The sequence below is a fragment of the Pithys albifrons genome, chromosome 2 (genome assembly GCF_047495875.1).
Source record: "Pithys albifrons albifrons isolate INPA30051 chromosome 2, PitAlb_v1, whole genome shotgun sequence".
Taxonomy (NCBI): domain Eukaryota; kingdom Metazoa; phylum Chordata; class Aves; order Passeriformes; family Thamnophilidae; genus Pithys; species Pithys albifrons.
The window spans coordinates 95,562,503-95,577,847 of NC_092459.1; the positions used below are offsets into that span (position 1 = coordinate 95,562,503).

Here is a 15,345-nt window from a genome sequence, read left to right on the forward strand (position 1 = left end):
GCTACCACACATCTAGTTGTTTCAGTGTCATCAGCAACAGAAGAGAATAAGCTGATAGCAAATGAGGCAATTTTCATTTCAGCCTGAATTTCCTCAAAACACCTAAGGGAACAAAAATTTGAGAGTAAGCCCTGTCTCTTTCAGTGCTGTAGGTGGCATGCAAGCAGTGAACTAGATTTTGCTGCTCCTTGTAAGGAGTGACAGAATCAAAATTTATTCAGAACAGTGAAAAAACTTTTCAGTATATTAGATTAAATCCCCTTAAATATAAATCGAACAGTTGTGTTTTCTGCTTATAAGAATTCCAGTCTTGGTCATTAAGTGCTGTGCAAGTGACCTCCAGTGCCAGACTCACAAATTAAGCACTGCTCTTGAAGCTCCACACTTTGGGCAACTGTGCAACACTGAGCAACTGTTCCATGCAGAGTAGAAAATCTTTAACTTTTATGTCTTGCTTGCAATTCACATGGAGCATCCACACTGATCCATGGACACTTGAAAAAAGAAATACTGGTCCCTACCATTCTTAGCTGGAGCTTTTTAAAGATGAAGCATGTAATGCAGATCTTTGAGGTGCTGCCTTTAGACACGGTTCTTTTCTGGAGTCCTCAAGTTTTGAAGTTACGTATTGTTGTTGTTTCAAATGAGAGCATCAGGTGGCGCCAAACACAAGCCCAGCTCTGACAGACAGTGGTTATTTGGAAAAGGCATTGTCTGAATATCTGGGCTTGTGTCCCTTGAAGATTCTCTGGTGTCTAATAGAAGGTAAGCAGTAAATCTTTCCCCTCTTACCAATACTAACAGTTTTTCACTTTGTCATGCAGACACCTGTTTTCCCAAAATACAAAGGTATGTGGTGTCTTTGCACTTAGACTTTCAGTAAATTTGACTGAAGTTTCTCCCTCAGTATCTTTAAAACCTTTCAGCCAAAGATACATGTGTGTATAGATAAGTGTAAATCCTTTCCATAAGAAAGCAGAGGAGGATGCTATCTATTTATTTTGTATGAGAACAGGAGCTTTACTAGTTTAAGAAAACTTTTTTAACTCTTGTTTTTTAGTTATATGTATTCTTTTTTCCCTCCCTCTTTTCTGCAGAATGCAGAACACGGAAACAATAGTCTTGATCAGTTGGAAGTGCCTATTGAAAACAGAGCTTTGAAAAGCAATAATCTTAAAATAATACCCATTGAGAAAATGGCTTCAGGAGATACCTCTGTGTGTGAAAATGTAACCGAGACTGCTGAAGTAAGATTAAGGCAAGATTATGTTGAGAAAATTTCTGGAGAACACGAGTGTAGAAATATATCAGAAAAAATAACCAGCCCTTCAGACCATGCCAGTGCATTATCATTTTCCAGCAGTAGGTTTTTGAGTGCTGGGGATTTCTGTGAAAATCAAATAACCACTGAAATGCTTCAGGAAGAGACAAAACAACAGATTGCTGAAAATTTGAACGTGAACCATGAGATAGAAGAAAGCCAAAACCAGGTTGATTTAATAATGAAAGCTGAGCAATTAAACTCAGAGCTGAACTATCAGAATGCCCAATTAACTTCAAATAGCTTGGCTTTTACAGAACTGGAGGAAGGTAATGCAGTTGCTAAGGAAGAAAACTGTAAAATAAAGGAAAAATCTGAATCAGTTTCTGTCAATAAGCAGCAACTATCTCTTCAAGTAGTCTCATTAGAAAAAGAACATGTGAATGTAAAGTCTGAGCTGGAGCAATACAAATTTGGGTTGTCTAATGCAGCAATGTTTGATGATGTAGAAATGACCAAGGGAGATTGTCATGGTGAATTTCTTGCAGCTGAAAACAAACAGAGGAGTCCAAAAGCTGACCAAGTTAATATTGAGAACCATGACTTGTTCACAGAGCATGACATTGAAATGCTTCAGGCAAAATGTCAGCAATTAGAAAAGGAGAGGGAAGTTAATCTGAAAACTCTTTCTGTGTTTCAAGAGCACCTTGTTTCAGTCACAGATGACAGAAACCGTATTGGCCAAGAACTGAGTATTTTATCTGAAAATAAAAAAGAACTGGATCACAAGTATCATAAGCTCCAAGAGAAATTAAAAGAGGTAGAGTCAACTAAGGTGGATTCTACCGAATTCATTAGAAAGTTAGAGGGTGAAGTGAGGACACAAGCAAATCTGCTTGAGACTGCAAAATCCGACATAAATCAATTCTCAAATGAAAAAGTTCATCTTCTTCAGAAGCTGCAAAGTTTAGAAAATGATGCCGTGTTCTTTGCCTTAGAAAAAGAAAAATTCCAAAATGAAGCAGCAGATTTAAAGAAGGAAAAAGAGCTGATGGTAAGAGAGTTGGAAATGATGCAGACTAAATTAAGTTCATCAGAAATGGAAAATTCAAAGCTTTCTAGATCTTTGGAAAGCTTGTTAATGGAAAAAGGTGAACTTGCTTCAAGACTCAGTGTAGCTCAGAAAGAAGTAGATGAATTGAGACGTGGAATTGAGAAGCTGAAAGTGAAAATTGAATCTGATGAGAAGAAAAAACGCCATATTGCTGAAAAGCTAAAAGAGAGTGAACGGAAAGCTGACTCTCTTCTGGATAAAATAGAGAGGCTTGAAAGAGAATTGGAGATGTCAGAGAAAAATCTAGAAGATGCAATTATTCAGGTGGAGACTGCTAAAGGAGAGGCAGAAACATTAGCAACAGAGATGGAAGAAATGACTGAAAAGCTGAAATGTTCTAACTTACAAATTGGTGTCCTTACCTCACAGAAAGAGTGTTTGGCTAAAGATTTAAAAGAAATGCAAGAAAGATTCCTTGAACTAGAGTCTTCAAATTTGACTACAGCAAAACTGTTAGAAGAAAAGGAGGAAGAAAAGATGCAAATCAAGGAGGAGTTTGAAAATACTGTGGTATTGCTGAGATCTGAGCTCAAAGATATGAGTGAGAAATTAGAGTTTTCACACAAGGAGGAATCAGATGCTAGAGCAAAAGAGCGAGTCTTGATTAATCAGGTAGCTCGTCTTGAGAAAGATAAAACAGTACTATTACAGGAATGTCAGGAAATAAAAAATGAAAACATCAAATTGGATCAAACAACCAAAGCACTTGTTCAAGAATTGATGGATTGTAAACAAAAGCTCCATGAAAATGTGCAGGAAAATGATGCTCTTCAAAAGCAAGTGAAAGAAACAGAAAAGCTGTCCTTACAGCTGACACACATGCACCATGAGCTCGAATGTTGGCACCAGGACAAAAAAAGGCTGCAGAATTTGATTGCTGAGTTGAAGCTAAAGCAGCAACATTTTTGTGATGATGAAACTTTTCCGGATATCCTGAATGTTCTAAAAATGTCTTATAAGGACCTTGAGAAGGAACTGGAATCTACACTTTGTGAAAAGAACACTTTATGTCAAAAGGTAATACCATTTCCATTAGGGTAGTGTTCCCTTTTTAGGAGTGTCCTCTGGGTTTACTGCTTCCTTAACAAATTATATCTTAAAATAAATTTAACCTCAGATTTTTGCAGTAAACATCCTATTTTTAAAATTACATTTTCAATACAATCATGAGTTTTCATTGAACTTAACAGAGTTGGAAAGCATGGCATTGTTTTGCACAGGACGAATGGAAAGGTGGCTTGAAAGTAGACATCCAAATTTAAGTAATCAAATAATGCAGGATAGTTTCCTCTTTCCTGTAGAAGAAAAAGAGGAAAAACAAATTGGTGTTGGGTTGACTGTGTTTTTGTACCAAGAATAGATACTTTGGGAGCTCAAAAGAAAGTGAAACAACTGAACACTTGCCTTGTGAAAACATCATGGCCTTCTTGTGACTCTTGCTTAGAATTGGACCAAATTTGGGAATAAAATAACCCATCTTAAAAACTGCTTGTTGTATGTAAGTAAATTCTTTGGAGGTCATGGCACATGCAGTAAAAATAATTCTGGAAAATTTAATTTCAGGTAAATGAACTGACTGAAAGTTGTACTGAGCTGCAAGTCAAGCTTAGTAATACTGAAGAGATGATTTCCAAATTACAGGAAGAAAGAAATAAGCTTGCTGAAGAAATGCAGTGTGTTCAAGAACATTCAGAAAACAACAAAGTAAGTTATTCTGTCTGTAGTATTTCTGTGTTGAAGAGCAGATGCTCAAGCATAGTAAATGTGTGGAGGCTGGTCAGGGAGCTACAATAATGTACAGTATCAGAGGTTTTTGATTCCACATTTTAAAAAATCCAGTGTTCTCTTCTGAGATAGAATATTTGTTAATAGGTTTTTTCCCCCCCTCTTCCCTTCTATCAAAGTGAAGTTTTCTTGCGGTAAGAGCCACAGATGGGTATCTAGAAATTTTTCAGTGTCAAGAAATTATCTCTACTACAGCCATTCAATCATCAGACTGAGGATGTCAGATAGAAAATGTAATGTTTCACTAAACTACTTTCAGTGTTTCAGTAGTGCTAAAGTACTTTCAGGGCAAAGTCAAGGAAGAAACAGTTTCAGAGCCTTTCTTTTTGATTAATTTGTATTTAACTTTTAGAGGCTGTTTTATCTTCTCTCTAACATTATTTACAAAATTTTATAACCAGAGGCTTGTTTCTGTTGTGGCTGTTAAGGATTTTGAGTGGAGAAAGAAAAGAGATTCCAGCAAATTCCAGAAATCTTATAGGGAAATACAGATCCAGCTGTCCAGAAAGTACAGTTATAAAAGTGGATCAAAATGAATATACTTAGAAAGTTTTGTCATCTTAAAGAGAGTGAGGAAAGTGACCCTTAACCTCTCAAGTTACTCTCAGAGGGAACAGTGTATGAGAAGTTAAGCTTTGATTTTGGCAGTGCTGCTTGATTTAAGTGTAGGTGAACTTGCACTTGGTTTCTTTCAAGAAAACCTTCCTTTGCCTTCTGTCCTACCCCTTGTGTTCAGATTTTCTGTTCTTTGATTACAGTGTGTTTAGCCACTGTTTAGTATGTTTTTCTTACCAAGTTGTTTTTGGAAATTCAAAAATGCTTCAGATTTAAAGTCAAATAGTTTAATGGGTCAACTGTTTCTTCACTGAGATCATTCCAAATACCAAATAATGTTGCTATCACTGTTTACAGGTTCAGCTGCATCTGGCTATGTCCGAAAAAACTGAACTGACTAAGAGTTTGGAGATGGTCCAGAATGAACTGCAAGAAAAAGAAGGTGAAATGAAAAGAGAAATATCAGAGTACAAAGACAGATTACTTCAAGCAGAGAAAGAGCATCAAGAAGCAAACCTAAAGGTAAATCAGAAAATGGAAGTGAGTTTTTAATTCAGTTCTCTGTAGTTTACAAAATGTTGCTGGCTCTATTTAAAAAAAAATTGTTCTGTTAGCAATATTTCCAAACTGTAACATATACTTGGAACAAAGTAAGTGTTAAATTAACTCTTTTCCATATAGCAACCAGTGAAAGGTAAATTTATCTCACAATTCAGCGAGCATTTAATCTATATATAAATGTATCTGGGACTATAAAGTTTGAAAAAAGGAAAACAACAGTATATTTTGGTAGGAATGGGGAAGAGACTTTGACCACTTCAGGATATAAGAGTATATTTGTCAGCCACCAACTTTTCTGCAGAAACGTATATGACCATTTACTTGAGGACAGTAGGACACAGACAAATAATTTACTATAATTATTTCTTAATAATTTTCATTCTTGTTAATATAAAGTAGATGTAAGAGCAAGTTATAGTAAAATATAAACACTTTTTAATGGCAGACTCCTTAGAGGCAAGATTCTAATAGTCAAAATGTATACTTAAAGAAAAATTACTCTTTCAGTTTTAAGCTCTTTAAAACATACCTGTTAAATTTGCTGTGGAATTCCTGTGGGTTTGTGATATGCTCTTAGGTGCATATTTAAAAAAATACAACTTAATGTCCTTTTTAGTATCCTAGTAATTAGACAGATTTTCTTTCTCTAGAATGAAGTAGAAATTGAGGCCTGTCATGAGAAGATTAGTTCACTGGAGCACTTAATCAACTCACAAAAATTGGAAATTGAGCATTTGAAATCAAATAAAGAACAGCTAAATAACTCCCTTAAAGAAGTTAATCAAGCCTTAGGAGAACTCCTGAAAACTAAGGTAAGAAAATTTCCATAAGCATGGCCAATTTCGTGGGATCCAAGGCACTACGTAGCAAAATAAACATATGTTTGAGAACCAGTGCTGCAGAACTTTGGCTTGACTTTGATACAGCCTTTGTTTCACTAATGAGAACACAGAGCATGGAGAAAACATTGTTAGTATTGATCTACATTAGAAAAACTCTGTTATGTCTGCCACGACTGAGATCACCTGGAATTGGTTTATATGATACTAAGCACAGCAGTCTATCATCTACACTGAACATTGCAGCTGAGTTTAAACGTGGTTAGAATTCATTCAAAGAGACTTTGCAGTGCCTCCATTTTCTGTTAGGGAATTACTTTGATGATAATAAGTACATGTTTTTCCTAAGCATTAGTCTTGATTCCTCGAGAGTTTATCAATTCTATTTTATACTGAATTCTCATTATAATAATTAACTAGTGTGATTCTCTTAATGCCAGAACTGCCCTCAGTGATACTAGAATACAAGCTCTGCATACTGTGAACAACTCATAGCTGGGAACAGTTCTAGATGTGCTTGGTTTGCTTCCTGGTAGCACAGATGATGCTTAACTGTCCATGTAACTGAATTTCTGTACTAATTTCCCCTGCATTTTTCTTGTTTATTGGGTTTTTTGTGTGTTTTATTTCAGTCTGTGATTGATTTCTGGCTCCAACTCTGTACTCCCACTTCAGGAATGAGTATCTCTCTAAATGCACTCTTGAAGAAACTTAGTCAATTCAATTTGCTTTCAAGTAAACACTGAATTACAATATTACAATACATTCATCTTACTCAACAGGTCCTTATTCTTAGGGCCCTCCACTGTGGTGTTAACTTAATAACAGTTGTCCAATGATCTGTGCCAGTGACAGAAAACAGTACCCATGGTAGTGTGAGTGTAGCCTAGAAGGCTTCCACTTGTGCTCACTGCGTGGTGTTTGTTTGCACACAGGTTGATACCAGACCAGATGAGCAGGGAGCAGCCCAGGAGAGTGGGAGTGGGTGGAAAGGAATGATTTGCTGCTGCTGGGAACAGTATTTTTGAACTGGAATGTAGAGTGCAAAGCATGCCTGGGTTATCTTGCCTCTGTGGCATTTGGGATGAAAAATGCATGGATGCTCTTGGGATGAAAAAAAATGGAGATTTGGACTAGGAGAGAACACTTTAAAATTTAGAGTATTGGTTTGAAATCTGTTACCTGGAAAGCAGGACTTTCTTGTGCCACATCAATGAGGTGATATCGGTTGGAAACTAAGGACAGCTGACTCAGAGTTCATACAGCTTTCTCATTAAGGAGGATGCTAATCTTGGCATCAGTAATCTGAACATTCATCATTTGTTGGTATATCCCTTATTGAGATTTGAGTTAATGACCTGTACATACTCATCTGGTAAGAGGAATTTTATGTTTCCTGCAGTAAAGGAGCTGCTATAGTGGGGTTGTATGGAAACAAGCAAACACAAATGCATCACAACTGTGCTTTACAGCTAATTTTGCATAACAGTTGAGCTTGAGGTTTAACAAGGTGAAGTGCTGGGTCCTGCCCTTGGGTCACAACAACCCCAGGCAGTACTATGGGCTGGGGGCAGAGTGACTGGAAAGTGGCCCAGCAGAAAAGGACCTGGGGGTGCTGGTTGACAACTGAACATGTGCCAGTGTGTGCCCAAGTGGCCAAGAGGGCCAGTGGCCAACAGGATCACAGAATGGTACCTCTGTACTCAGGACTGGTGAGGTCACACCTTGCATCCTGTGTCCAGTTCTGGGCCACTTCCTACAAGTGACATTGAGTCACTGAAGCGTGTCCAGACAAGTGCAAGAAAGACGGTGAATGGTCTGGAGAGTAAATCATATGAGGAGCATCTGCGGGACCTGGGGGTGTTTAGCCTGGAGAAAAGGAGGCTCAGGGAAGACCTTATTGCTCCCTACAACAACCTTAATGGAGGTTGTACCAAGGTGGGAGTTGGCCTCTTCTCCTAAGCAAATAGCAACAAGACAAGAGGAAACAGCCTCAAGCTGTGCCACAGGAGGTTCAGGTTTGACATTGCTAGAAATTTCTTCACTGAAAGGGTTGTCAGGCACTGGAACACACTGCCCAGGGATGTGGTGGAGTCTTCCATCCCTGGAGGTGTTCAAGAAACAACTAGATGTGGCACTTTGTGCTATGAATTTGTTGAGATGGTGGTCAAAAGTTGGGATTCAATGATCTTGTAGGTCTTTTCCAACCTTAATGAATCTATGATTCCATTTGACATTTAATGTTTAAATGGAAGAATTTTGTTTCTGGTGAAATAACTAAATTTTTTATTTTTCAGGCTGATAATAGTAACATTATAGTTCAACTGAAGAAGGAAAATGAATTTGCCCACAGTAAAGTGCAGCTATGGATGAAATCCTGTAAGCAGATAGAACAGGAAAAGGAAATGTTGCAAAAACAACTACTTGAATGTGATGAGCTACTAAAGAAGAAAAACCTTACTAAGTCAAAGCATAAGAAAGAAGGTAACTGAATCTAGATTCAGTCTCTGTGCTTTCTTTTCATTTGTTTATAAATCTTTCATGTTCCCTAAAGTGTCCACTTGCATATGCAGCTCTAATACAGAGCATAATTCTTAATTAGGATAAAAAAGTACAACTGCAGATGTGTCAAACATTTTCAAAATCTGGCTAATATTTTTTGTCTTAAAGTAACAGAGACAACACTGGATTATGATTAAATATTCTAAGTATTAAATTTTTGTGGTTAAAAGTGGTTTAAGGAAAAATGAGAGTGTTTTTTTAAATAAGTAAAGTTTGTGTGCTAGTTTTTTCATCATTTTCCAGCAAGCTTTTCCCTCTGATTCTCATGCTTTGTTCTTTATAGTTTGGCTTCTCTCATAAGATGCATTGTATTGTAAATGATGCTTAAACAAAGTGAGGGGTAGAAACTTTTCAGGGAAAATGTTTGCCAATGCAGTGGTCAAGGATTCTTTTCAAAATGTGCATGTTTTCTCTATTTAAGAAGATATTATTATGTTTATCATATTACTGACTTTGTTACACAATAACTTTTTTATAGTTACACTGTTATAGAACATGCATAATTAAAGAATGTGTGACCAGTGCATTATAAATTCTTACATATGCATCTTTTTTGTCAGTTATATGAATAATACTGTTTTTCTTTGAAAGATGCTGCTGCTGCTGCCTTTACAGAAGAAATTAAGTTAAAATTGGAAGAATTAGAGGAATCTACAGAAGTGAAGACCAGGGAAGCAAATGAGAACTTGGAGAAATACTGCTCTCTAATTGTTAAATGTTGTAAACCAGAGGAAGCAAATGAGATGCTAAAAACACAAGTCAATTTGCTGAGCGCTCAGCTGAAACAGTCAACAAGTGATGCTGTCAGCACTCATTTGCTGAATTCTGATCACTCAAGAGTAAGCAATCAGTCTGCCAAGGAGATAAGGTCAGATGAAGATACTACCAAGCTTTCAAATAAAAGGCAGAGATGTGAAGACAACAGGAAGGACAATGGCGAGCCAAGATCTGCTACGCCAGAGACTACATCAAAAAAGAAAAGGAAGTGTGATATCTCTCAGAATCTGCTGTGTCAGGAGAACACTGACAGCAAGTTAGACGGGCTTCCAGAAATAGTGCAAAAAGGTATTTACAGCGTTTTATAGAGGCAAACATTCTCTGTGTACAGCAGGTGTGCTTTTCTCCTTGGTTTTGTTTCAATCTGAGTTAGTAGGTGACTATGCAGGTATTTTTTGTGACAGTGTTGGAAGGTGAAAATAGTCAATAGGAGATCTGCCAATTAGTGTCAGGTTGGTATTTGTGGAGCTCTGGTGTTAGACCAGCTTAACACATTTCTGTTGGATTAATAACTACCGTCTGCTAAGAGTTGAATGGTCATGCTTTGTTAGCACTTACAGTTTTGTTACTTCCTCATGATGCATTATCAGAGGCTAAGGAATTATATGTAACGGCAACAAAGTTTTCCTAAAGAAAAGTCAAGAAAACTTGCTCGAGTCATCTAAACATTTACTGAAACTTAGAGAACATATGTGGAGTGAATCCTTCAGTATCACTCCTTACAAGGTCAAAGAGGTGCTTAATGACTATCTGGGGTCTGACTGGGCAAAGACTGTGGTGAAGGCTGCAGGTACACTGAGAATGAAAATCAGGGCTATCCCATGCTGGCCATAGTACTGTCCAGCTGGCTCCAGAGGAAAAAATCCTGCATGTCAAAACAGAACCAGTTAGATGTGTTTGTCTTGGTGAAAACATGAGTAAGAAAGGGAGATAAATGCTGAGATGAAGGAAAAGCAATGCCAGGACTGGAGGAACAGGAGCAATGCTGAAGCAAAATACCATCCTGAGCAGGGCATGGGTCTGAGGGCAGTGGTGGTGGACTTAGCAAGGGCAGGAGCTGGGGGTGGCCCAAAGTGGGAGCTGAGAGGAGACTGAGGAAGTGGTCCGGTTCCAGAGGGAATACAGCCAGTGGGTTCCTTCATGCCTGGGCAACTGAATTAAAAACAAGGAGCAGGATCTGACCTCCATCCTACACTCCTATTACCTCACTGAAGGTGCAGTGTGCAATGAGGTGATTGAAAACCAGAAACAGGAGTGGGATCTGGAGGGAAGCTGAGGTGTTTTCCCCTAGTATTTGCTTATTTGAGTGCTTTTATTTCTTTCAATACCAGAATCTGTAATTAAAAGTGTGTTAAGTTGCAATACACTAGACTGCTTAAAATTTCCTGAGTCAAAACTGTCGTGCCCTCAGCAGTAATACATTACCATCTTCATGAGAGTTCAGTTTCAATCTGCTCTGAATGCAATGAAATTAGGTAGCCTGATAGTCTGTATAAGAGTTCGCTGCAGTAGAAAGTAACTGAGAGGATTGCATAAATCAGGGCTCGAAAAATACATTGTATGTTCAATTACCTATTGAGTAGGCCTTTATAATAAATGTAATTGCAATCATTAAAGGACAAGCCATAGGGATACTGAATCGCCTCAGCTTTGGTGATCACTCCCAGAAGTCAAGATTTCTAAGGCTAAACATTGTTTGCATTTCATTTTCGTACCAGCATTACTATTTTTCTGAAAATATACCTCTTCTGTGCCAGTTAATGTTTGACTTTTAGGCTAGATAGAGAGATAATAGACAATCTATAACACTATAGGTCTATGCAGGGAAAAATACTAAAAATCAAGAATATCATGTCACAGTGTTGTGAACTAACTAGCACATATTTTCAGACCAAAATTATTCTCCACGTAATAATGTACCTGTAAAGAAAAAGACCAAACACTTGTTTGATTTTTTTTTCTATAGAATTACTGTTGTTATTCTGTGGTTGTGCTCTACAGTTTCCAAGTTTTGTATGTGAATTTTGGAATACACAAGGTCTATTCAGCAACCTTTTTGATCCATGTGCTTCAATAGAACAAATTACTTATTTTAATCAGCTATTTTTATCCCTGTCAAGAAAAAAAAAAGAAATCCGTTTGACAAAGTTTAATTTATTTAGCTGGATTTAATGGAAGCTGTTTGTTTTTCAGGGTTTGCTGACATCCCCACTGGCAAAGCCAGCCCTTACATCTTACGTAGAACAACTCTGCACCTCGGAACCAGTCCCCATCCGGCCTCCTCAAGTGAGAAACAGCCTTTGCTTAAACAAGACTTACAGAAGTGCAGACCAGATCACCTTGGTGAGCGCCCCTGTCTGACACCCGGTGGCAGCAAACCACAAAAGGTAACTAAAAATTTTATCTGAGTATGAAAGTCATGGGGAAAACTTAATGCATTCACTAAATGTATTCATCTTTCCACATAAGTTTGAGGATATACCATCATTCTTTATGTTTCTTAACATTGCAGTGAAGTGACGATCATAAATACTGTCACTAAAGCATGACATAGGTCTTGACTATGCTGCAAATTATTCATGTGGTGTTATTTGTGACCTCATAGGGAAAAAACACTGAGAAATGTGAATTCAATACATGTATATTTTCCATTTCTTATCATAGATACTAAAGAGCAGATATTCCTTATACTGTGGTTTCTTAGGTTTCAAAGAAAGTAAACACTGACTGAAAGGATTATTCTCTGAGAGTGGGAGCTTTAAGCTTTATGTGAACAACCTTTCTCGGAATTCCAAGTTACAGATGCTATAAAAGAACTACAGATATTTGAGAGGCTGGTAAACATGTGAATAGGGAACATTTAGATGGTAAAGACGCAATCATATAGAATGTTTTGTGTTGGAAGGAACCTTAAGGATCATCTAGTTCCAACATCTCTGCTGTGGACAGGGGTACCTTCCACTAGACCAGCTTGTTCATGCTCACAGATTTTGATGTTATCAAAACAAATAAATACTACACAGTTACATTTTGAAAGTGGATTTTTATTTTGAAAAGGGTAGTAACTGAAGTTTACATTAACTTTGCAAGTGTTTTCAGTAATACACACGCTACTGAATGTTTCACAGCACATCAGAATAAGACATTCTTTCTAAGACGATGCATATGCTTTGCAGATCATAGAAAAATGTTCCAGCCTTAGGACAGAAATAAACTTTTTTTGTCCTAAATCTCCTCCAAAGTTTTTAAGCATACTATCTCAAGCTGAGCAGTAAGAGGTTAGTTATTAGATATTGATAGTTCTTTATATGAGGCCTATAGAATCACAGAATCATAGAATCGATTGGGTTGGAAAAGACCTCGGAGATCATCGAGTCCAACCCTTGGTCCAACTCTTTTTTTTCTTTCCTTTTTTTTTCTTCTTTTTTTTAATGCAGTTACTTTGTATTAGCCCACATGTAATATGTATGTTGGCAAAATACTGAAAGTAAGTAAAGGCAAGTAACACATAGTTTAGTGGATGTATAGATTTTGAGGCCAGAAAGCACCACTGGGAAAGACAGGTCAGGTCAGAGCCATAATTTGTTTGGAACTATAGCCATAGAAATCTGTATTTTGCAGTGAAAGTGAATCCACTGAATCTGTGTGTGTTGTTCCAAGTGATAATTACCCTACTTTCCAAAATTTGCTGCTTCTTACAGATGTTGCCTGGAGGTCTGTGTTTTATTACTGTTTCATTAAGTGATGCCAATAAATTTTATTTACACTCATTTATGTATGTTTCCCTGGAAGGCTGGAAAGAAATGGTGTTGCTTGTAAATATTCTCAGTAGTGCAAAAAGAAAGGAAGCTTTAGTCACAGAAAGCTGTGTAGTAATCACCTGCCAGCATGTAAGCTCGTTGTAGGCTCTTGCTGACCATCTTGCTGACCATATTCAAAGTTACAACAAATGACAAGTAATCAGTAATAAATTTTTTCTCATTTAATTGGGGAGGGATTTCCCACACAGTCCTCCTCTTTGTCAAGCTTGTATTGTCTAGGTCTAAGGACAGGCTAGTCCTCACCTTCAAATAGATAGGAAAAAAAAAGATTTCTGGGTTGTTTTTTTTCTCTTCCAAGTGTAAATATGCAAAAAGTCATCAGTTTCAAGAATTTGTGCCCTTCTCTCTTGGACATTGCTGGATATGTGTACATGTTTTCTTTCAAGATAATGTGCATCTGGAAATTTCTGGGGGATTTGCTCATAATATAATTTCATCATTTATTGACACCAACAAAACATGCTGTTTCATGCTTTAGATTAATACAGTAAATGGTGTCTCTCATTTTAAAAGTTAGATAAACCTTGTTTCCTTCTCTTTGACTGGTACTTGTATGTACTTAATTTTAACTACCCAGTTTCAAACTGTTGCAAATTTCTCAAGGTGTTTAAAATTTGCCTGGCATTTTCATATGCAAATTTATTCACTTTTCTATGTGAATTCACTCTAGAATTTAAATTGACTGCTTTGACTGCACATCAATTAAAATGTGAAAGATGTGGTTTCTGTCCAGATGTCAGCACAAAAGTGACACCTATGTTTTATGTTTGCAGAACATGTACAGAAAAAATGAAGTACGGATCTTGGTACACAATACCAGGTGCCTTAGTAAACAGATTAGAAGTACTGTTTCTTCCTGGTGTAGCTTGTTTTTGCTCCTAGCAAATAGCTTCCCAGCTGTGTAACAAATATTCCATCTTATCCCACACCAAAACACTTGTTAACAAGTCTCACTGTATTGTATATTCAAAGTGATAAATATCTTAAAATATTTTTTCTGATTTGAATAGGTCTGTTTTTACAAATTCCCAATATTTAGTCTTTTGCAGCTAGACCTTTTCCCACTGCAGAAAATACAGTTTTCCATCACCACTAAACCATGATATTTTTGTTTGTGTTACAGGAAAATGATGAGCAGCAGTTCCAAGCAGTAACAGCTTTTTCACCAGTGAATTCTACTTCAAGGTCACCACTTTGCCTGTATAAACAATCCACAAAACCTCTTTCTGATAATACTGGGGAGAGTCACGTGATGCACAGAGCTAAAATTTCTCTAAATGAACAAGGATTATCTGAGCAAGATGAGCAAAAGGAAAATTGTAAGGTGCAGTAGAGTTGTGTGGACTTAATCACAACTGAGAATAACTGATGATTAAAAAGCAGTTTGTAAAATAAATATGAGAACTATATGGAGGGCATGATTTTCTATTATCCAATGATGAACAATATATGGGTTCTGCAAAGCTTGTTTTTGAATATTTACTAATACCAGTAGTCACTCAAACTTAGGAAATAATGATGAACAGATACAATTGATCTGTTTTTAGATTGTAGAATTATATTTGTACATTTTTCTGTAAATAGTTCTTTATAAATCTGTTAAAAAATTAAACCATGAAAAATGTGTACCACATGTTGCCATGTAGTTCATTGTCATTTTTTCTGTGTACCAACAGTTGATTTACAAATGGAAAATAAACCTATCTAAGTATCTTTTAAACTATTAGTTTCCAGGAAAATGGGGCAAACACTACTGGATAATTCAAAACAAAGCAGTTACTTAATTTCTAAATGCAAGACAAAATTTAACACCAGATATAAGATGCATCCAGTGCACAGGTGTAGTGTGCTGTGTCTTGGATTCCTTCTTCCTGATGGAATAGTATTATGGAAAGAGCGATGAGATATGGGTCAAACCAAGCCAAAGAGTTTTCCCTGGAACTAAGTCTATTTTCCCTGAAATGAAACATCTGGCAAACCATCTCTTTGTACTTCCCAGTATGTACTGACTTTGACCATAGCTGAAGGTTTTACCTTATTAAATCTTCGCCTCTGCAAAATGGCCCTTGG

General features: G+C 37.0%; 1 protein-coding gene across 2 annotated transcripts in view; it reads left to right on the forward strand.

Annotated features, from left to right (window-relative positions):
* The window catches only part of CENPF (centromere protein F), a 43,448-nt gene extending 28,462 nt beyond the window's left edge, over positions 1-14,986 (forward strand). For both annotated transcript variants that reach the window (XM_071578594.1, XM_071578584.1), the window contains exons 13-20: positions 1,098-3,392; positions 3,939-4,079; positions 5,073-5,237; positions 5,927-6,088; positions 8,413-8,599; positions 9,269-9,742; positions 11,648-11,841; positions 14,399-14,986. In XM_071578594.1, coding sequence (XP_071434695.1) covers positions 1,098-3,392; positions 3,939-4,079; positions 5,073-5,237; positions 5,927-6,088; positions 8,413-8,599; positions 9,269-9,742; positions 11,648-11,841; positions 14,399-14,608 — 3,828 coding nt within the window. In that variant the 3' untranslated portion in view covers positions 14,609-14,986. The remainder of the gene's footprint in view (positions 1-1,097; positions 3,393-3,938; positions 4,080-5,072; positions 5,238-5,926; positions 6,089-8,412; positions 8,600-9,268; positions 9,743-11,647; positions 11,842-14,398) is intronic.
* The last annotated feature ends 359 nt before the right edge of the window (positions 14,987-15,345 follow it).